This window comes from Cheilinus undulatus, linkage group 15 (assembly GCF_018320785.1).
Source record: "Cheilinus undulatus linkage group 15, ASM1832078v1, whole genome shotgun sequence".
NCBI lineage: Eukaryota > Metazoa > Chordata > Actinopteri > Labriformes > Labridae > Cheilinus > Cheilinus undulatus.
In genome coordinates, this window is record NC_054879.1 from 37,775,260 (window position 1) to 37,798,238 (window position 22,979).

The 22,979-nt window shown below is 39.5% G+C and overlaps 1 protein-coding gene across 2 annotated transcripts in view; it reads right to left on the reverse strand.

The window, feature by feature from the left end:
* Window positions 1-22,979, reverse strand: part of col4a2 (collagen, type IV, alpha 2) — a 92,706-nt gene that overhangs the window by 45,017 nt on the left and 24,710 nt on the right. For both annotated transcript variants that reach the window (XM_041806253.1, XM_041806252.1), the window contains exon 4: window positions 20,087-20,167. In XM_041806253.1, coding sequence (XP_041662187.1) covers window positions 20,087-20,167 — 81 coding nt within the window. The remainder of the gene's footprint in view (window positions 1-20,086; window positions 20,168-22,979) is intronic.

The following is a 22,979-nucleotide window of genomic DNA, read 5'->3' on the forward strand; positions in this document are numbered from 1 at the left end:
CAACATAAAAATTTTGAAAAAAGTGATGGATCTGAATATTTACTGAATGCACTGTATGTGCAACTAGTTTTTATGACTGTGAAGTGCCTGCCTGTTAACAAATGAAAGAGAAACAATAAGGATCACACCGACTTAGCTTTGATACTTAGTCACCCTTGTTTGATTGCATCTCTGTTATGAAGAGAGCTTGTATGAAGAGTCAACATCCTGAGTCCAGCTGGTCAGGAGTAATCTGATTGGATCAACTCTTGAAAATGAGCTGTTTAGAAGGAAAAAAGATTATGAATTCAGACAAGACTGTGAATTCAGTCTTGGTCTGATTTAATGTCATTTTTGTATTTGTGAAACCCGTTGAGTATTTTGGATCAGCATCCATCCAAAACATCAGAATGATCCTCACAGATGGTGAGATTCAGTCTGGTTATGGAAACAAAATGTAAACAGATTCTGCTGTGATGTTCTATGTTCATATTTATGGAAAAAAATCTCCCCTGAAATTCAAAAAAGCAGATTTCAGAATCAGGATAGTGGACATACTATGCAGTGAGTCGTCCCATTTGCATCACAGGTAATCAGTATTTTTTGGCCTTTAAAAAGACTTTACCTAGATAAAGTTGATCAAATCCAAGTTTCCTGATCTTTAATTTCAAGTCTGGATAGTGTCCTGATCATTCCTATCCACATAAATTTTTGCACCTCTGCTGACCTGACCCCTATTTTTAGGTCTGCTGATTTCTTTTTGTAACTCTTTTTTCCAAATGTTTGTTCCCAGTTCTATGCCTTTACAACACAGAGGAAATGAGCAGGAATTAAACTAGAGATGTAGGCAGAAGCTAAGGAAGAAATAAAGGAAACCAAGTTGAGAATTATGGATTTGGGAAGGAAATGCGGACAAATGGACAGGAAGAGCCAAGGAATTATTTGAGAAAGAAATAAAAGGAGGAAGTGGATGACAATGAAGGTACAGAATTATGGGTATTAGTAAAGAAAGAAAGTTTAGAGGGGGAGGAAGAAGTAAATGAGAAAAGGAAAGAGTGAAATAAAAGCATATGGAAGGCAGAGAAAAGGTCATACTGTTAAATTACAGATCATTTTATGTCTGCCCTTTTCTCCCAGACTCCCACAATCAGGCTCAGACACTCTGGTGGATTCGGACCCACTGCTCTGTGACCTGGCTCACATGTTTTGCTTGGATACATTTTGCTTGGACTCATTTCCTGAGGATCCTGCATCCCCTCTGCATTATACCCTGGGGGGAAACAAGGCTCAGCTCCCCTGGAGGGATAAGAGGGGGGATATCAGGGGTTAGGAGCAAGGCCTGAGGGGGACAAAGAGGGTCCTTAACTGGATGCCCCGAGGAGGACTCAGGCTGAATAAATAAACAGCTGTAGATGATGTTTAGATATCTATTAGAGTGTGTTTAGATCTGCTGGCTGAAGTTCAGGAGGTCAGATATCTGAATCTCCGGCTGGAGTAAATTCAGATAGAGTGAATATAAAATGATATGCTGACGCTGTAGAAAAACTATAACGATGTGCAGGTGTAACTGCGAAATATGACAAGAGAGCACAAAATAAATAATTATCTGTAAGGAAGTGAAAAGATTGTTTAAATGGAAAGAATCCCCCAGCCAAATTTATGAAAACATCTTTGCACTCTGACTCATCTGCATGAAATTTCTCACGTGCAACGACAGAGAGATGAAGTGGTGGGATAAAACATATGACACTCAGGCAAACATCTGTCATTTCTTGTCATTTGCTTTGTTTTTCATGGAGGTCTGCTGCTCTTCTTTGTTTAGCATTTGAGGAACAGAGCCGTTTGGCTGCTTTGAGACGAGTTTACATTGGAATTAATGTGTTTAGACTCTGGGCTAATTTTTCTGTATGCACATGTGTCTTCTTCCCTGATCACGTGCTCACACATGTGCCAGGGATCGGACAGCATCCAGATGGATCCAGAGAGGACTAATGACCAAACTGAAGTTTGTGTGTGAGGGTCTGGATGTGCTGAGGGGTGCGTGTTCAAGATCAAGACTCAAGACGGGATCCCAGGCTGAGAACAGAACAGCTTGGACTTCTAGTTATCCCAGGGGGTCTCAGGGGCTGGACACCTGTGCTATTGCCTCACGTTAGAGGAATGAGACATCCCAAGCTCACATGTGTGTCTAAACAGGACACAGCTGCAGCCCGCCTGTGTGTGACAAGTGAAATGTCTTAAATTAGGTGTTGCCCTCACCTCAGAGACCAACCACCTGTAGGTCTGTATCGGGTGTCTGAGTCTGCGTCTGCACGTAATGAAGTCCACCGTGGGTGTGTTGCGATAATCCCACGGTTACATTTATCACTGAGATTATAACTCCATTACAACTTCCATACAGCAGATCGCCCAGCTTGCACCGACCCTCTGACTCAATTTCAAAACAAAGCTGCTCTTCAACGTCATAGATGGCACCCAAGGGCACAAAGGTATGTATGTTCACTAATAAATGGAGCGAAACAGTTAAACAGGCCATGGGAACTGTAATAAAGTGCGAGAAAGTTGAAGTTTATTTATGTTTTTTTTCGGCTATTTAAGTACATTTTCCAACCTTTTTTTTTTAATTTCTAACTGAAAGTACTGGTTGAAAACATTTTATAGTATGAATAATAAGAAAGGAAGAAAAACAAAAATTAAAATCTATCTGGTAATTAGTTAAAATTTTGATTAAAATTTAAACTTTATTCATTTTCCAGCACTAGAGGTGAAAAAGTACATGACTAATGTATTCAAGTAGAGGTACAGTACTGGCTAGAATTTACTTGACTGCTCGCCCCTCCAGATGCTGTGTAACTCCTGATGTGAGGGAATGACATTCAGCTCGAATTCATACTGCACCGCAAAAACAAACAAACAAACAAACAAAAAAAAAAAAAAAAGAAAAAGAAAAGAGTGAGAACGAGTTTCAAAGTCGTGTCCGGAGCCTTTGAGACACTCATTAAAGTTCAGTTTAAAGTGACATATGCTCACTAGTGCAATAAGATGAAATAACCTCGTAGCATAGACCAATTTCCTTGCAGTATGTATGACATAAATATCGCACTGAGCAGCCCTGATATCATCTTATCATTTTCCTTTTGTGTTTCCTGTGTTCCATGTGTGTTTCTGTGCTTTCTTCCCTCATTTAGTTCTAGTGTTTCCTGATTCCTCATAGTATTATCCTTGTTTTAGTTTGTGGTATTCAGTGTTTTATTTCCTTCCATTCCCTGATTAGTATCTTGCTGAGATTCTCTAGTTTCCTGTTTAATTTTGTATTCCTTGTTCCTTGTGTCTAATGTCTAGTTTTACTTCCTAGTGTTTCTCTCCACCTTAAATTTAGTCTCAGTACTCCTGCCTTTCTATATTTGTTTATCATATGTCTCTGCCTGTATTTCCCCGTAGACTTTTTGTTGTGTTTCTCAGTTTAATGGACTTCGTAATATTTCCTGTGGGTTTAGATTTAGATTTACTTTGTACTGGACTTGCATTGCATACTTTTTTCTATGATGACTTCAACCTCAGATAACCCAATAATTAATGTATAGATTAAAATGCTACAAAAGTGCTCTATAAAATAAGATGCCATCCATTCACTGCTCTTTTAAAATGAGCTGGTAGAGCATCATGTCATTAACTGTAGCTGCAGCCTTGTCTAGTGCAGCAACATCTGACATGCATTGCCAGGCTGCATTGTTGAAAATACCGACCATTCCTTTGAACAACCTGTAATTCTGGTCTCAGCCAGCAACAATACCTATTTTGATTGTTTAACCAAACATCCCTGTATGCCACTCAGGGACCCTATGCTTCCTAATGTTGTGCTTAAATGGTTATAGGCTATACCAGACACAAATTGAAATGTGTAAATTTCAGCATTTGAGATTTTTTTCCATATAATATGACTAGACTACAGATTAATTGATTATTTTTTTATTTCAAAAAAGTACAAAGGACTTGGAATGCACTCATAGTGCAAGCCAAAGTGACCTGAAACTGATCTTTTTGACTCGGATCTTATTTTTCATTATTTTAACCTGCACAAGTCATGATGAAATCTCTTTTTCAATCAGATCTAGGCCAATTCTGCATGTGAATCTATTGAAATAAATAGAGAAGTCTGACACAGACCATTAAACAGAGTAATGTGAACCAAGAAGTAAAAAATCAGAACTGAGGACAAAATCTGAACTGTGCATCAAGGCTTGTAGTGTGAATCCAGTCTTATCAGTTTTTTTTCTGGTTACTGTAACTGCTTTTGTCATAGATGCTAACTAGCATGTTGAAATATTTAGTAAAGTAAAAATGCAAAGTTTAACTTAGTCATCTTTACCACATTAACTACCTTAGTTAAACATGTCTGTACACTGAAACTTGATTATTAACACATAAAACTAAGATATGAGTGACACTATTTTATCACCAAAGACATTAAGTTTCTCATATGGAGAACATAAATGTCTACATGGACATATTGACCCACTTTCCCATTTATAGAATTATGTATGAATTATTTTTCACACAATAATGTGATTTACAAACCAGTATAAAATACAACAACAAACAGCACTGAGAAAATCCAATACTGGATAAAGAGATTTAGTGTCAAATACCCAGCTGTGATCTTGGCCATGACTGACATGGACTGCAGCCAGTCACATTAGTTGAGGGGATACCCCTGTAATCCTCAAGGCCTCATTCTGCACCCATCAACCCACCCAGCTGGCCCAGCCCTCAGGCCAGTTTTGCCAGTCTGGAAAAGTTTTTCATTTCCCACATGGGGATGCAACACCCACTGCAATTCCAGCTGCAGAGCACATTCCTATATAGTCTGCAAGGGAGCGAATCAGGGCAAAGGCCGGTGCATGTATGAATGAGGCATACTGACTGAATTAGCTGCTCCTCAGGTGAACATCTCTTAAACATGTAAAGTACAAGCTGATAACCCTTTTTTTCTTTGAGAAGTAGAAGGTAAGGTTTACCTTGACCTTGTGTGAGCCACAAATTGCAAAAATAATTTGGCAAAATTACTGAGTGCCAAGTATGTATTGCACCATTTCCACAAGATCTTACTCCTGAGAAAATGTCTACGCTGAAGAGAGTTTTACTAAAAAATGTTGAATATTTGTGAGTAGACTTTGAGGAAATCTAATCGTTTCCTCTGCAGTTGGCCCCTGATGTACATTTCACAACAAGGCCTGATGGAGAACACATGGCTTTGCTGTGGTGACCCACAACACTGGTCACATTTTTCCTACAACCCCCAGGACCCTCTCTGTCGACCATAACGATTCCCCTCTGCTGTCCGAATATCAGGTACATATACATAGTATTTATATCAACGGATATAGTAGAGTGTTGACAGCTTATCCAGGTTTTCACGTTAGACTGACGTGGGGTAAATGGTGTGTGTCCGTGTTTTTCCCTAAAAGGCAGTGGATGATTCATTGAATAATTAAAAACATGTGGAGTAGCTTATTAAAGATCATATAATCAGCCATAATTTATCTGGTTTTATTGTTGTAATAGTCCTCAGTGATCAGTGTTTAAATATGTGCAAGTTCCAAGTCCCATGGTGACAAGCTCCTTGCCAAAACATGAAACACAGTACCCTTAGTTACACTCACACCGTGTGCGTCAGCTGATGATAACACAGCCAGGCTGGAGATATTAACAAAAGGACAGTGCCTTCTGCCTAAACAAACACAACGGCTTACAAACACAACAAAGCTGAATGACTGTTCTGTCAGTAGCGAGGTCTAACTAATTTCTCCCTGTGGAAGATGTGATCTAACCCAACATGCCAGATAGATTGTTTCAGATATCTGTTGCATGGATATGTTTCACATTCATCTGGGAAAACTCCCAAACAAAGCATCTGAGAAGGGCAGGACTTTAAAAAATTCTCAGGAAGTGACTGGATGAACGCTCTGTCTGTCACATTCATGACCGGCCAATCACAGCAACAAAATGTGCTAGTAGACATGCGCTGCTTCAGTGCTGACCTGAGCTACATATGTAGGCTAGGCACTACCATATGTTTGAATTACAAAGCTTGTCAGAGGTTAAAAGTCATGCCAAAGACTAACAGAAGATGTGCAAAAACACCTTCTCTGCTAAGAGAAGCTTTTAGTGTGGCTCTTTGCTCATATTTTAATAAAGAAATGTGGTCAGTCTGACTAGACTGCTAGCTAAGTTATTACGCACAGAGACATGGGGGCCGGCGGTAATACTGTATACCCAAGTGAAATTTGGGGAGGGTATGATGGTATTAAAAGATAGGTGAGAAGGACATCAGCCGGAGAAACACTGGTAAGATCAGAGTGTGACAATGTGCTAAACCACGGCAAAACTGTACTGAACCGAACCGGACTACTTTGCGGACACGGACATGAGCATTGCATGACTCCTTTCCTCCAGGCTTAAAGCAGAGGCTTTCTTTCATTTCTGCCTCCTGTTTTCCAGTGAGTTTTTTAAACTAACTTACATATGTGCCTGAATATTTTAGTGCTTTCAGGACACAAATGAGCTTAAGAATTAATAATGTTCAACATTTCAAAATATGTCTTTTTTGGTAGCATTTCACTATTTAACCTGAAGAGGTGTTTTCCAGTACTGTATGACCACAAAAAAATCACACTTGAAAGAAAGCTGCTTGATTTTTATTGCTGTCATTGTTTTTACTTTGAAATTATTGGCTTAACTTTGAAAAAGAAAAGGCTTTTTAAAGGAGAACAAGCTGAGTTTATGAACTTCGTGCTAACCTCTGACATTTACTTACTTGACTGTGAACTGCCCCAAATCCTATAAAGAGCAACACACTAAAAATAGCTTTAAACTAATTTGGACAAACAACACTGTGTGTAACTTAGCCTCACCTTTAACCTAACATATTAAGTTAGCTAGTTAATGAATTTGCCTAGTAATGCTGGGTTAAATACAATGGTAAGACAGTTAGCTGGCTGGTCAAGCTAACACACAACACCTTGGCCTACATTTTACTGTAGTGCTTTGGTATCGCAAATCTTCAATAAAAAGGCTTTTAAATGATGAGAAAGCAAGTTAGCTAGCAAAGCTAATGAGTATAATTTAAATGTTGGCTGACAAACAAATTTTAAACTTCTTAAACTTTACTGTTTGGTTTGGTTTCAGAAAGATAATTTCCTCTTTTTATAACAAAACAATGGCTGGATGCTATCTGACTGAGGGGCTCAAAGAAGGATCAATATTCTCCTCCTTGACAGAAGTTGTTCATAACTTTAATTATAGTATCTAACTAGTTGAGTAAGTCCCCTCAGGTTTGTGTATACAGTACATATGTGAGGCAGTGTGGGTCTTTAAAAAGTGGGTCTCCTTTGTAACTCTGGAACAATGCTCCTCTTGTTCTCAAACAGCACCCAGCATCTTAAAATGTGGGAGAGTTACTTTTATTGGCCCTTAAAGCCGGACCACAGCTGGGTGCAGCACAGCGGGTCAAACTCGGCTTCCACTAAAAAGAATAAAAGAAAGAGATGAGGAGAAGAATTTCTTTTGACTGAAGAGACAGACTAGGATGTCATAGGAAAAGTATGCGATCTTGTGATGTTGATTGTGTAAATCATGGGACACATTTTTGCCTGGTATGTGTCTGTTTTTGTGTTTGCAGTCCTGTAAATTAAATTTGGCTTTCTTAGTATATCAAGGGCGTGGATATACACTTCACAGACATTTTTGAGCAGATTTTTTTTGAGCATCAGCAGTATTTCACTTAAAGTTGTATGTCTCAATTTATTTTTATACATTTTAAGTGCTTTATTTCTAGTGGTTATTTTTTTCCCCATAAATGACTCATACTTTTGGTGGTCTGCTATCACTGATAAATGAATGAGATGAAAGTCTATATGTTGCTGTGACTGTTTTTTGTTGTGTCTTTGTTTGTCTTTGCCACGCTCCGATAATGCTTTGACTGATGAAGAACCTGCAACCTGTCGTATGCAGTCTCTCCCATGTCAGCTGCTGAAGCTTACTCTTTCTTGCACGGTCATTCACTCTGTGGCAGATTTACACGTCCCATATCCCTTCTATTTCTTTGTGATTTACTTAACTGAACTCTGGGGGATGGTCAGTGCCTTGGACATTTTTTGTATTCTTCCTCTGACTCATACGTTTCAACAACATTTTCTCCAAGTTGATAGGAGTGTTCTTTTGACTTTGTGGTGTAATGGTTGCCAGGAATACTGATTAACCAGTGACTGGACCTTCCAGACACCAGTAGTACAATCACTTGAGACACGTTCATGTCACTCAGGTGATCCCCATTTCAGTACTTGTGAGACTACTAGGACCAGTTGGCTGGACCTCTGTTGAATTAGATCAGTCACTTTAAAGGGGGTGAACATTTATGCAGTCACTTACTTTAACTTAAATATTTTTTGTTTAATTGACATTACTTTGTAAAAATCTGTTGTCACTTTGACATTAAAGAGGCTTTTCATATTCTTTGTTCTGTCAAAAACCCTAATTATATTGACCATGATTGATTTATAAAATCAATAAAAAGGTAAAACATCCAATGGGGTGAATACTTTTTACAGACACTGTAATTATGCGACAGTTTTAATCTGTTGAGCATCTTTCCACTCATTGTTTTGGTTTAATTAACCCAAAGTTCATGTATGTCCATACCACCTGAAGAGCTCTGGGGTCTATCTGGCTGAATAAACACAGACCAGTCAGTGCAGTCCAGGCATCCCTGCAAGCGCTAAACAGCATCTGGAGATCACACCTTCACAGTTTCAAATTGTGCAGCCTCCCTTTTTAACACTGTCTTATAGACAGGCTCCAGCAGTATGGTGTAGTGGTCTGAGGATCCTAAGGGAGGCAGTGTGGATGATCTAAAAGTGTCTCTGATGGACCCATAGCAGAGATCCAGTGTCTTATTAAAACAAGTTGGGCAGGTAACATACTGATAAAAATGGGTCAGAGTTGATCTCAGTTTACATTGATTAAAATCCCCAAGGATAAAAACAGGAGCACCCAGACACACTAACTGTAATCACACAGAAAGAGGGACATAGGGGTGTATTTTTCATAACACAGGCATTAAGGGAGTTCATTTATCACATCTTGCACAAAAGCAAGGTCAGCTTGCTATGCACTCATAGTATGAGCAATACTTGTTACTGTACTGATTTGAACAAATTTGATCTGTCAAATCAGTCAGTAATGCCTTTTATGGCAGCTTGCGTTTGTATCTGGAGTTACTGTTTAAATGGTGACCATGTTAACTTGTGACTTTCAGCATTATGTTGAAGTATCAGTTGGTGTTAAGGACTAAGTGCAAACAATCCAAACAGTTGTAAGCTAGCATTTCATTGTATAAAAACACCTTCCAATATTTCTTGAGTGGAAAAGGGTAAGAACGCCGAACAAGCTAGGGCAGCTTCTGTCTTTAATATCTGCTCAACCTTCGGCTGAAGGTAATCAAGTAAAACAGATGCATTTTACACCATAACACCGGTCTGTGCTGCACTAGGCTTGATGAAAATAAATAAACTGAGCGACCAATAAGCCAACAATACACAAACATGGAATAGCAGGGGAGTAATTTTGTGGTATTATGGTTATTTTGAAAAAAACAAAGTGCAACATCAAAAACCTATCTCAGTTGTAGAAATGGAGGCAGGATTATTCAAATTAGCAAACTGTATTGTCGCAATAAATATAATAAATGTACGTAACTTCACACGACTCTGGTAGTCTTGATTCCTTATATCTTTTTTCCTTTTTATCTTGAGGGAGGCTTATTCTGAGATCCTGAAGCCAGCTATTTAAAAAAGCTTCCACTACAAGGTACATGGAAAGAAAAACAGAACTACATTTAGCACCTGTTGGTCGCAAAGGGGGCAGAGATTTTCTTAGAAGTTGGTGTAGACCAAAATGGAGGTAAAAGACATGAAAGAGTTCTCTAACTGCTTCAAAACCTAATGGGATAATAATATGTCAATGTTGAACCATTTCAAATGTTTTTCTTTATATGATCCCGCTCCAATGTTTTTTTTTTTCAATTATTGTGCCTTTCAGTCTATACTCATGTACATGGTGTTAGAAATTCAGAGTCTAGGAGGGGCTGGAAAAGCCAAAACAGAGGGCATGAGGAATGTGCAAGGTGTGGAGCTTTAAAGGGCTAATAAACACTTTTGTGTCTTCTGGGCTCGACTTCAATGCCTCACTAATTTTTAACAGGCTCACACCGAGATATCTTTAACCCTCTGGACCCACTATCAATGCCATTTCTCTCCTTTTTTGTCCTGATACACACAAACAGCTGGTTACTGTCTGTTTATCAGAGAGCCTCCTCAGGCATCTCCTCCTGCTCCCCAGCTTTAATTTTCACACAGGACAAAGCCAGACTGGAATCCCTACTGAATTCTCCAATCCAACAATCTCAGACAAAGAAAATCCTCTTGTCCAACAGTTTAAGTGATAGCAGCAGGTTTCAGCTTCCACTGACTCCTACACATGCTCTCTTTTTTCCTCTTTGCTCCAGTCAGTAGATCTTCCCTAATTGCAATGGTCAAGGTCAGACTTTGAAGAGAGACGACAGAAATGAAGGCTACTGATTGCAGGGTTGGTTCAGGGTCTTACAGAATATAAACCGCCATTACACATTAATTCTCCTGCAGATTTGTGGAACTGTAAAAAGCCTGTAATACAAACTGGAATGCATTCATTGCTTGTAAATCTGTTCAATGACTCATCTCCCATCCTGGGAAAACATTTCTATCAAAGGGTTGAATCTTGTTTGAGACTAATCGAACTGAAATGTACCTCCAAATGGAGCAGCCAGAGTTACAACCCCAATTCCAAAAAGTTGGGCTGCTGTGTCAAATGTTAATAAAAACAGAATAAAATGATCTGCACTTTTCACAACCCCATATTTTATTTACAATAGAACATGAACAACATATCAGATGTTTCAATTAAGACATTTTACCTTACCATGAAAAATGTTGAATTTGATGGTAGCAACACATCCCATAAAAGTGGGGATGGGGCCTTGTTTACCTGGGGGTTTGTTCAGCATCCCTGCTTTTTTTTTTATCAACAGTCTGCAAACATCTGGGGAGTGAGGAGACCAGTTGTGGAAGTTTTGAGAGAGGAATGTTGTCCCATTCTTGTCTGATGTAAGATTCTAACTACTAAACAGTCTTGGGTTGTCTTTGCGGCATTTTTTCATGCACCAAATGTTTTCTACAGGTGAAAGGTCTGAACTGCTGGCAGGCCAGTTCAGCACCCAGATTCTTCTACTGTGAAGCTATGCTGTTGTGATGGATGTAGTATGTGGTTTAGCATTTTCTTGCTGACATAATCGAGGCCTTCCATGAAAGAGATGTTGTCTGAATGTGAGCTCTAAAACCTCTATACATTTTCAGGATAGAAAGTGCCTTTCTAGATGTGTAAGGTGCCCATGCCATAGTCACTAATGCAACACCACACCACCAGAAATGTAGGTGTTTGAACTGTGCACTGATAACAAGCTGGACAGGAATTTTGATTTACGTGACCACAGAACAGTTTTCCATTTTGTCTTGGTCCATTTCAAACAAGCTTTGGACCAGAGAAGACAGTGGCGTTTCTTGATCATGTTCACATGTGGCTTCTTCTTTGTATGATACAGCTTTAACAGTCATTTGTGGACAATAATTTCTGGAAGTGTTCCTTAGGCCATGCAGGGATTTACAGTACAAAACTGTGCATGTTTTTATAATGCAGTGCTGCAAAGATCATAGGGCCCAAAGATCACAAGCATCCAGTATGGACCTTCAGCTTTGTCCCTTGCAAACAGTCTTTATTTGTTCCTGAATCTTTGGATTATGTTGTCTATTTGTAGATGGTGGGATATTCACAGTCACAGTCTTGCAATTTCACATTGAACATTTTTCTGAAATATTTCAATCATTTTTTGGGTGCAGTTTCTTGCAGATTGGTGAACCTCTGACAACCTTTACTTCTGAGGGACTCTGCCTCTCTAAAATGCTCCCTTTATACTCAGTCATACTACTGACCTGTTGCCAGTTAACCTAATTAGTTTCAAAATGCTGCTTCAGCTGTTTTCCATTAGTACCACTTTCTTTTCCATCCTTTCATTGCCCTGTCTCTACTTTTTTGAGATGTGTTGCTGCAATCAAATTCAAAATGAACTAAAATTTCCATGAAAGGAAAAATGTCCAATTTTCAACATCTGATATGTTGTTTATGTTCTATCGTGAATAAAATATGAGTTTAAGGAGATTTGCAAATCATTGAATTCTGTTTTTATTTATATTTTACACATTTATTTTCCCAACTTTTTGGAATTGGGTTTGTAAGTCAATGCACTGAAGGGAGTTCATTTAATGTGAAAAACAGAGCATACTGAGAGGGTTCAAATGGTTTGGCAGACCCAAAATGTCCTTGCTATATTACCATCAGGTGAAAAACATGCATTTATCATTGTGTATAAAATATTTTTGCTTAACAGTGAATGTCATGCATTTCTGAGTTTTATGATTTGCTTTGAAAATGTCTTATATGCTTTGCAGCAGTAAAAGTCTAAAGGTTGCGTTCCTCCAAACAAAGCCAGAGCCTTAAAACCAACAGGACCTTCTACCCTTTAGTGAAAAAATATTTTTGAGAGCTCTTTGATCTTTCCACAGCATCCCTCTCTGCGATGGCATCCTGTCTCCAAGCAGACAGGAAGTACATGACAGTCATGGGTACTAGATTCAGAGTGTAGGTACCGACTTGTTTTCATGGAACAAGGAAATCTGCAGCCGTTTATAGCTGCAGCTGAACACAGACGATCTTGTTCCCACAAAAACAGACAGCGTCTATATTAAAAAAAGATCAGTGGACCGTCATTGTGCTCAGCTTCCTGAGACGTGTGTCATTTCCTGCTCTGCATCAGCTGTGGTGGCTTTTCCCATGGTAGAGAGGGCAGCATCGCAGTAACTACTGCAATGATTGCCCTAATATGTCCAATTTCTCTCTTTCTTTATCTCTCCTCTCTTCATGTTCTCCGTATGAGACAAGGAGAGACCACACATGCAGATCGGTGCTTAGAATCTTTAACATGAGTTTCTTTTCTTAATAAAACCCAACACCACTCCCTGTTTCTGAGTTCAGATGATGGAAAAAATCCCAGCACAAGAACAGCATTGATCTGCTAAACATGTTTTCATGGTTTAGACGCAGGGAGCTCTGTTTACAGTTCTCTGCTTTTTCATGATTACTCAACCACAAACTGTTCTGTTTTACAACACCAGGAACTCTTATCCTTTCATTTCACTCCCTTAATTAAGATGCCAACTCAGAACCTCCCATGTCTCATGACCTACCTCAGATGCTCTATGTGAGCTAATTTGTTTTCTTGTTAACCCAATTTTGGTTGTTCGTTCTGTTTTATTAGAAATCTCAGGAGAACAATCCACTAATGATGGAAAAACAATAGGAGTTTTGGACGTGAGCTGTGTGGAAGTTCAATATTTTTCTGAACGCCTGCGATGCATTTACTGCCAGAGGAGTGGGTGGTAAAGCTAAAGAGTCAGCTTGCCAAATGTCTGCTCCCCCCTCCAAACAGAAAATCCATCAAATTAATGTGTTAAGTTCCCACAAACAAGCAGTTTCATTCTTTCACTCTCTCTCACACTGCCTGGTGTCCGTCTGCCGTCTCTTATTGCACACATCAACGTCACACTCTCTCTGTCGTTCCCACCATGCGAAGAAAATGAGGCAATGGAACTGCAGCATTCATTCATAAAGAACCTTATGTGACCCCTTTTCCACAGAAACATAATGAATTTCCAGCTCTTCCTGTATTACCACATTTTAATTTTAACTTAAATGTGCACAATGGTCATGTGTAGTTAAAGTAGCATGCCATACTTGATGAAACGTAGTAAAAATACTTGTACTTGAAATGCTTGGTATCCTCTTGTTTGCTTATTTTGAATGAATACATTATCCTTCTGGAAAGTGTCTCTCATGTTCTACAGTTTTGCATTATGGCCTTCACAATTAGCTGGTAAACAGAAGTAGAAAAACAACAACTTGCAGATCTGAATGAAAATGCTAGTAACTCCTATTATGTGACAATAAGTACCATGTGAAGGTTGTTTTTATCTCCTAGCTTGGTCATGTTGGGCATGAGCATTATACTGCTTTGGCATTTTGCCACATCAACCTTGGTCCTGTACTGCTCTGGACTCCCAATGGCCATCCTCCAGGCCTGTGCCAGGCACACGCCCAATCTCTGCATGTATCCTCCAAACCGCTATGTCCACAGCAGATGAAGCCCCCCCCAGCATCTAGACCAGCACACCAGGTCCTGGGCACCCACTATACAGTAGGCTGAATCAAGTCTTGGAGAGCACACTAGGTGCCTGTAAAAGCAAAGCTGGAATGCTTGTATGTAGCAACTGACCCTTCCCATCACCACTCTCCTGAGCACGTCAGCATTAGGCACACGGTCTTGTCAACAATACCCAATGATGCACCGAAGAGAAGTTGTCACAAAGGAGTCAGTCAGTGCCTTTGGGCAGACACCAGCTGAATGAGCAAGCCTGGGATCTCGCAGAGCACCAGGATCCTCCAGAGGGCATCTCTTCTCACTGAGTCGAATGTCTTCCGGAAGTCAAAGGGGCTGCAAGCAACCCTCTATTCAATTCCTGAAAGTGCTCACTGAGGACACCAAGTGCCAGGATGTGGTCTACTGCAGACATATATCCATTATATGGTATGTCTCCATCTAGCTGTAGTCTGTGTTTTGGAAGGGCAGAGCCTTTGAAAAAAAATCTCAGAGGATGATGACATCAACATTTTGTCAGTCTCATTCATTACGAGCTTATCAGAGCGACAAGACATTTGACATAGTGGGCTTGCATAGCTCTGTGTGAATGTGGCAGCCATTACCATTGATAATAGTTTGTGGAGGTTGGGAGAAGAGCACACACACCTTTCCTAATCAAGACATTCAATGTGATTCTTTGCTTTATTCATAATAAAGAAATATTGTCCAGTTCTAATAAAACTGCTGCTGTTGCTTTAGTTCATCTAATCATTCCACTAGCAGCCATTGTTTACAGCTTGCAGTACAACTTGACCACACCTATAGCCTTCAAGTTTTATGCTGGAGCTTGGCAAGATGGATCTGCCTGATGATAGACAAGGAATCTGGTAAATCCATAGGCTTTGCAAGGTTATGTCTAATCTTTAATATTTTTCAAAGTGTAAATATACAGTATGTTTTGATTGCTAGGGTTTTGCCACTACCTGGATCTTGCATGTAAGATCCAGGTGAGTCTAGATCTGTTGAAAGTGGGGACTCTGTTTAGGTTTGATGGGAATGTGGTAGGGTAACTCAAGAATGTCTCCATGATGGCATAGTGGGTGGTGAGAGCCAGCCCTGACAGGGATGGCTTTTGGAGACTGGAGATCACTGTCCAGCCCTCCGGAGGTGTCTCCAGACCTTGTAAACAGAACACTGGCAAGGAATTTCCTACTTGGCCTACCTGGTGAGTATTGGCTTCTTACCATCCACTGATCTGCACGTTGGACTGGCATGTTGGCCAGTATTAAGGGCTCAGCTAGGGTGAAGAATTTCTTTACTAAATGCTTATCTTTTCAATAAGGCAAAGTATCTTATGTTTACTTCAAATTTCCATGACCAATTCATCATGTCATATAAATTGCTAACTGTATGGCACAAATTTGCCATACAAAATAGTCTTCTGACCATTTAAAACACTTTAACTTCATGTCACATTTACTCTTTAAAACACACAATAATACACTGATAGCAAACAATTCAGTGCCCTTCTACTCTTCAGTTTGTGTCACAACCACATACTCGTGGCTAAGCCTTCATTAGCAGCTTGGGGTTCAGTATCTTGGCTAAGAGTATTTCAACATTTAAAAGCAGACAACCCACTCAATCTATGAGCCTGGTTGGCTAACTCTGATTTATTTCTCAATGTTCTGGGAATATTTGCACATAAAGGCATTTAGGCAACAAGGAAGGTCCAAACCAGTGTTGAAGCCACTCAAATAAAAGAAACCTTGTATTACTTACAGAATCCACAACAAAATCTAGGCACTAAAGTGTGTATTAAGCCATTAACAGGCATCACTTAACCATCACAGCTGTAACAAGTCCCCGCCAATCCAGACAGCTGTGTAGGATCAGTTTGCTCATTCAGTGAAGTGCTCTTCACCAGGAATCTCCTTCGGGGAAAGTTTTGGAAGGAAAGGAGGCAGAGAAACACAAGAGTAAAAGAGGGGTGAGCACATCTGTGAAAATCCATGCTCTTTTCCACCAAACTCAAACGAGTTGAGTAACCTTTCTAAGAAAGGTCCTTTTTTTTGGATTCAATTTTTTCTGATGCTAAGACATTGGAAAGTTTGAGTCAACAAATGACAGACAAATACAGAGAACCCCACTTAACAGGAAATAGATGCTTATCTTTCAGTAACAGCAAGTTAAAGAGCCAGATCTCTGTTGGTAATTAATGTTTGCACAGTTCATTTTAAGCACATCAGATAAGGATGGACCTATGACTATGGTATGCTTTTGCTTCTATTTTGTCTTGCTTTTACAGACAAACCCTAAACAATACTAATGTCTACCGGAAATGAAACTTGTCACTCTCTTGTAAATGAATGATTGAATCCTTTCCTTTACTCTTGTCTGATTCACAAAAATCAAGAGCAAAATAGCAACAGAGAAAGGGATTAAATATTTGTGTCCTTCACATGTGGAATGTGAGACTTCCTCTCTCTGTCTCTCTTGACACCTCCTAACCGGGTTTCCTGCATCCACAGAGCGCTCAGGGCAGAGGTCAGACCTACTGTAAAGTTGCTCTGCTAAATTCATGCCAAAATACCGCTGGAGGACTTTCCTCTCCATTCCTTCCTCACCTGTGTGTTTCCTATGAAAGCCTCCCTCAGGAGCTGCCCTGGCAGTGAGGCAGGAGTTTTTAGAAGTCAATTTTAGACCTTAAGTTTACCACATCACACAGCTAAACAGACATATTTATGGCCCCTATGGACTCTTTACAAAATAAAAGAAACAAAGAAAACAGGCTGATTTACTCTCCCCAAGGACTGTCTTAAATGTAGAAGAGGAAGAAAAACTTCACTCTTTTGAATAAATGAATGGATTAAAATTTGGCCACTGTGCAGGTATAAAAGTCAAACCACCAATCATAACTCAGTCTGTCTTGTGGCTAGATGTGTGATGTAGGGCTGAAACGATTCCTTGAATTATCCAGCTTTTTCAAATCAAAAAATTCCTCTGAATATAGATGCCTACTCTACCAGCATTTTGTGTAGATCAACCATTACTCAACTCTCTTTTATGTACAGCAACTGAGGTACAAGTCAGAGAAATTTAACTGTTGGTGCTGCTCCTTTAAAAACCTGCATAAGCTTACATAACCAAGAAACTACTTTTCAATGTTCTCATTTGAAAGCGTGTAACATATTTATGTACGACTTAATTGTTTATCTGCCTGCCTGTGGAAGGTAGATGTCTCTGATGCTGAATGTAAAAAAGCTTAACACAGGGGGAAACCCAGTCTAACAGAAACTATCTGATGATCACACCAGCTCGTGTGTGAAGCAGAAAGCAGCTCATGCTAAGCCCCCGGCCATTCACTCTAAGCTTTTTATCTGAAATATGTTTAGTCTGTGTCTGTCTTCTGATTTCACACCCGTTTGTCTCTCTGTCTTCTTTCATTTCTTTCCTAATGGCTCTCTCACTCTCCAAACACTCTGACCCCTTCTCTGACAGAGGTTAATGGTGTGAATTTCAGCGCTTAAACTGTACCGAAGTGTGATAAGTATTTCACACTAATGATTTCCAGCTGCACAGTCGTCCATATGGCTGAATGCTCATGTCAGACTCATGCATTGATATGACCTAATGTGTTTACTTTGCATTGTTGTGATACTTTCATTTACAAACTTAGACTATGATAAGAAATGAGATGAAGATATTGGTCACTGAGAAAACAGAATCAACAGCTAAGTTCACAGGTCACAATAAACAAATCCAGTGATAACACCGAAAACAAAGAGGTGTTGATCCCTCTGTAAACAATGTCAACCTTTCCAACCCTGTCTGTCGCACTCAGCCTTGGCCTTGTGTGTCTAACAATATCAGCCAAACACCAAATATGGCCCTAGCAGTGTTATCTGCTTACATGTACAGCCAATCTATCCACTATTTCATTAAATTTTCATATATGTTCTAATACCTATTATTCACTTTTTAAGCCATTGTCTGCAGTTACAGATATTATACCGACAAGATCATGCATTATACTAATCAAATAGTATTTGTTTTAATTAAAAACTGGTCTGCTTAGAAATTGAAAGGAAGTAGTTCAGATGGTAAAATAGAGCCAGTTTGACGTACTAACTGCACCCCTCTGTGGCGTAACAGACTGTATTATAGATTAAAAAAATGCAAAACAGACTACTCAAGCTAAAGTTAAAAGGAGCAAAAGAATTCATTAAAATTCAAAGGTAGAACAGGAACCCTTTCCTGCTTTCTTTTTTCCCTTTCAGTTTCACATCCATCCATGATTGATCCAGGATTTTAAAACAGGCTGTGCATTCAAGTATTCAGATCCTCTTCACTCTCTTCAATTTTATTATACTACAGCCTGATACTACAGTTTAAAAAAAATATTTTATTCTCAACAAACAGAGTTTCAGATTTTCTGCAAATTCAAGCCCACTTAGAGCTTGCACTGAGGAGAGGCTTTCATCTTGGCACTCTTTCCTATGCCAATAATGGCTGTACTTCTGGAGCTCTGTCCCATCTCCACACAGGATCTCTGGAGTTCTGTCAGAGTGACTGTTGGGTTCTTGGTCACCTCTCTTACTAGGGTCCTCCTCCATGGATCACTCAGTTTTGCCAGGTGACCAGCTCTTGGACGAGTCCTGGATGTGCCCATCTTCTTCCATTTGAGAATTATGGAGGCCACTGTGCTCTTAGGAACTTTCAGTTCAGGAGAACTTTCCCAGATCTGTGCCTGTCAACAATCCTGCTCTGAGCTCTGCAGACAGTGCCTTTGACCTCATGGTTTGGTTTCTGCTCTGATATGCATTATCAGCTGTGAAGCTGAATCATATCAGCAGAATTATGCCCCATCAATTTAATTTACCAGAGGTGGACTCCAATTAAGTTGTAGAAACATCTCAGCAATGACCATGAGAAATCATAGTCACCTGAGTGGGTCTGAAAACTTATGTCAATGTGATGTTTCTGTTTTCTTAATTTTGAATACATTTACAAAAATTTCTAAAATTATGTTTTTACTTTGTCATGATGGGGTACTGAAAGTAGACTAATGAGAACAAAACTGAAACATAACAAAACTGAAAAAAGTGAAGAGGGTCTGAATACTTTCTGAATGCACTGTATAAATGCCAGGAGACCTGATGTGTGTTCACAGGGCAACTGTGTCTTTAGCAAACTTTACAGATCTCCATCCAGTCGTTACACCCTCAATTTAATCAAATATGTATCTGTTTTACACCCATTTCAGTGGTTTACCCAACTAAAGACAGCAATGTTGCAAGATGTTTTCCACCCAGTCTGAATGAGGGAGTGTGGTCTGGTGGAGAAGTGATGTCAATGCATACCCTCTATAAAAGCTTGCTATTGTTTGTTGTAAAAACTCCACATACAAGAATAATCTGTGAATTTGTTAGTGCTATTTCAGCTAAAAAACTGACAATTCTGGCTAGAATGATTGAACTATATGTCTGTTCTCATTGTTATTGGGACAACACCAACCTCTACTCTTAAAGGCTGTCAGGTTTTCTTTATGCAACTTTTTTCAAGCATTTTTTTCTAAATTTGCCCAAATTGTGTAGTTTAAAGTAGGCAGAGGTATGCAAGAAGATAGCATCATTTGTGATCATGTGTTGTTTCTAAGCAAAACTGAGCAAATAGAGAGCTTAGTAAATAGAAGGAGAATGAAACAGAGTTAATAAAGGTGCTTGGAGCAGTGGGTGCAGTAGGTGATGACACTCGACTCACCCTGGCTCCCTTCTCTGGGAAACATTTACACCCTCCGCTGCAGTCTCTTCCTCCACAGGGGACGTTGTGCTTCTTACCGCCCTGTCAGACACAAACAGACAACATGGGAGTCAGGATTAACTGACATAGAAAACAACATTTTAGTAACTTCTTCATGCACACATAAACAAAGAACAGAGATATGTGCCCATGTGTGGCATTCTTCCCTCTTCAGATGTGACGCAGTGTGTGGTTAATTGTTTGGTACTGTACGTGTTAGGGGCTGTGTTTGTGTACCCTGTGGTTTAGTAATACACTTGTTGTTTATGCGTGCCGCACTGTTGCATGACTAAAGCTGATTGCTTCAGTGTAGTCTGCACTGCTGTGTGTATCTGTCTGCTTTGCTGAAGGATGTTTCTAATGTGGCTGGAATGACTCATGAAGGATGTCCATACATAATGCACAGCCATGTGTAAATGGAAGCCCTATTCATCACAGGGGCCGGGTCCCGACTGTGACGCGGGACAATTTGTCTTTGAATGTCTGCATACCGACAAAACCACCCACAATCACAGGCCAGAGTGTGAGACATGACATGAACACACACATACACAGCCAGTCAGTGTGGAAGAGACACCATCAAAGAGAGCTGCCACACTGACGGGATTTCCCAACACGCAGGTCAGAGGTCGCATGACCCTACTGTAGCTGAGATAGCTGGCGACATTATTGAGACAGATTAGGGTCTTCAAGAAGTTTTGTATTTTGTATTTTTGCATTTTTACCTGTTTCAAGAACAGGGCAAAAAAAAATAGACACACTAGGCACAAATATTGGCCATTTTTAGTTTTCTGATCACCAAAAAAATGCATTCAAGCTTCTGCCCAATCTCCAAATTGCACAAAAATATTGTCAATGTGTTAGTATTTCAGTGTTTTTGCGATGTTTTTGTGATGTTTTTGTGATGTTTTTGTGTGTGTAAGAGTTGCCCTGCATCTTTTTTAATAGATTCATTCCCCTCTCTCTCTGTTTTTTTAGATGCTATAGATTTTTGCTTCTCATCTGGTCTTGCCTCAGGACACACCACCAAGTTCCAGGGACACATTCCTGATAAAAATCCCTAAAAGTTTCCACGAAGGCTCCTAAAAAATTCCTTGATATTCTCAGTATTTCCATTGAAAAAATACCAAAATATTTCTGGAAACCTCCTGGCAAAGACTGCTGAAAGCTTTGGAGAAAAGTCCATATAATTACTGTTGAAAATTCCGAAAAATTCACAGCTGCTCATGGAATATCTTAACTGGACGTGGCAAATGGGTTTGTTTCACATATTCATCTGGAAAACCTCCCATAGACAGTGTTTGGGAAAGGGCAGAGCCTTTGAAAAAAACTTGGAGGGTGATTGGATGAACGTTCTGTCTGTCACATCTTTATGGGTCAGTCATAGCAACAAAACACATGACGTCGTAGCCGCTACTGAAGAGTAAATTCCACAAAGAAATGCATAATGCGAACCATGGCGACTGTAGACTTTTATTGTTTTTTAAAGGAAACAACTCAGTGCTGTTCTTTATTCTTCTTTTAATGAAGAAATGTTGTCAAGTTCTGATAAAACTGACGCTATAGCAGCATCCACGCTCATCTCTTCCGCGATAATTGCCCCAGCCTCTTGTCGCTGCTAACTTATGTCACAACTCCACCGCGCCTGAAAGTACTGCCCATCGACACTGATTGGTCCTGTCACTTTCTAACCAGGTCCAAACGTTTAGATGGGAGCTTTGCAAGATGGATTCGCAAGTGAGAAACACAGAAACGGGTGAACCCATCTGCTTTGCAAGGTTAGAATATCTTTAGATCTATGGGAAAATTCCAAGAGAATGTTACCAAAAGTACCTGGGAATTTACTTTATGCTTCCAAGAAAGTTTCCGTCGAAAACTTAAACTACAGAAATTTATAAACAAATAAAAGTGTTTCATAGTCTTTTTGACAATCTTTTTTTCCATGCACACTTTTGCGACCCACTGGAAACAGCTCCGCGGTCCACTTTTGGTTCCCAACTTCTGACCCACCAGTTGAGTACCACTGCCACACACTTTTTAAAAATATTTCATTTTAAAACAAGTAGTTAAAAAAAGTATTCAAAGTGTGTACAGCCTTAGTGCACATCAATCAGCTTAAAAGCAATGATATAGCACATGTGGTCGAATATGCAAACCACTCTGGAAGAAAAACCTCTCAAAAGACCTTCTTTAGGTTCAACAGAAGAAAATAAGCAAGGCATCTGCAGCATCATAGAGAAACCCTACTGAAGTACTCATAAATAAGCAGATGTGTGTACAGGTTGTACATTTTTACATCCATTAAAATTGGAAAACCTTGTGTCGTTCTTAGGTCCAGTATTGATTGTTTTCAATACTCTGGAGAATATTTTTGAACTTAGTCTTGACTTAGAACCTCCTTGGGATAACAGTCTTTGAAATCTGTTTCAAGCTCCTGATGTGGTAACTTTCAGTTTGTGTTAATTGTGTTTATAACTGTGCCTCTCTTCTCTGCTGATTTTGTCCTGTACATGAACAAGAAAAAACTTTTTAAAAACAGGTCATTCTGCAATCTTTTGGCAGTCAATCATATCACTGATCATGAAACTTTGGTGTGGAAAATTTGAGAACCACTTCAGCAACATGACTCTGAAATGTTGCAGCATCAGTTTGTGTCAAACATTTACAACACTAGGGGCACTGCTGGCTAGTATTTAGGTCGTCCCCCATGTGCTAAGGCTATAGTCCAAGCAGGTGGTCCAGATTCCTACTTTAGTCAAAGAAAAAAATAAAAGCCCCCACATAATATAAAAATAATTATAACCTTTATCTAAATGGCCAGTTTTATTACTGATTGCACTAAAACCTCAACTTT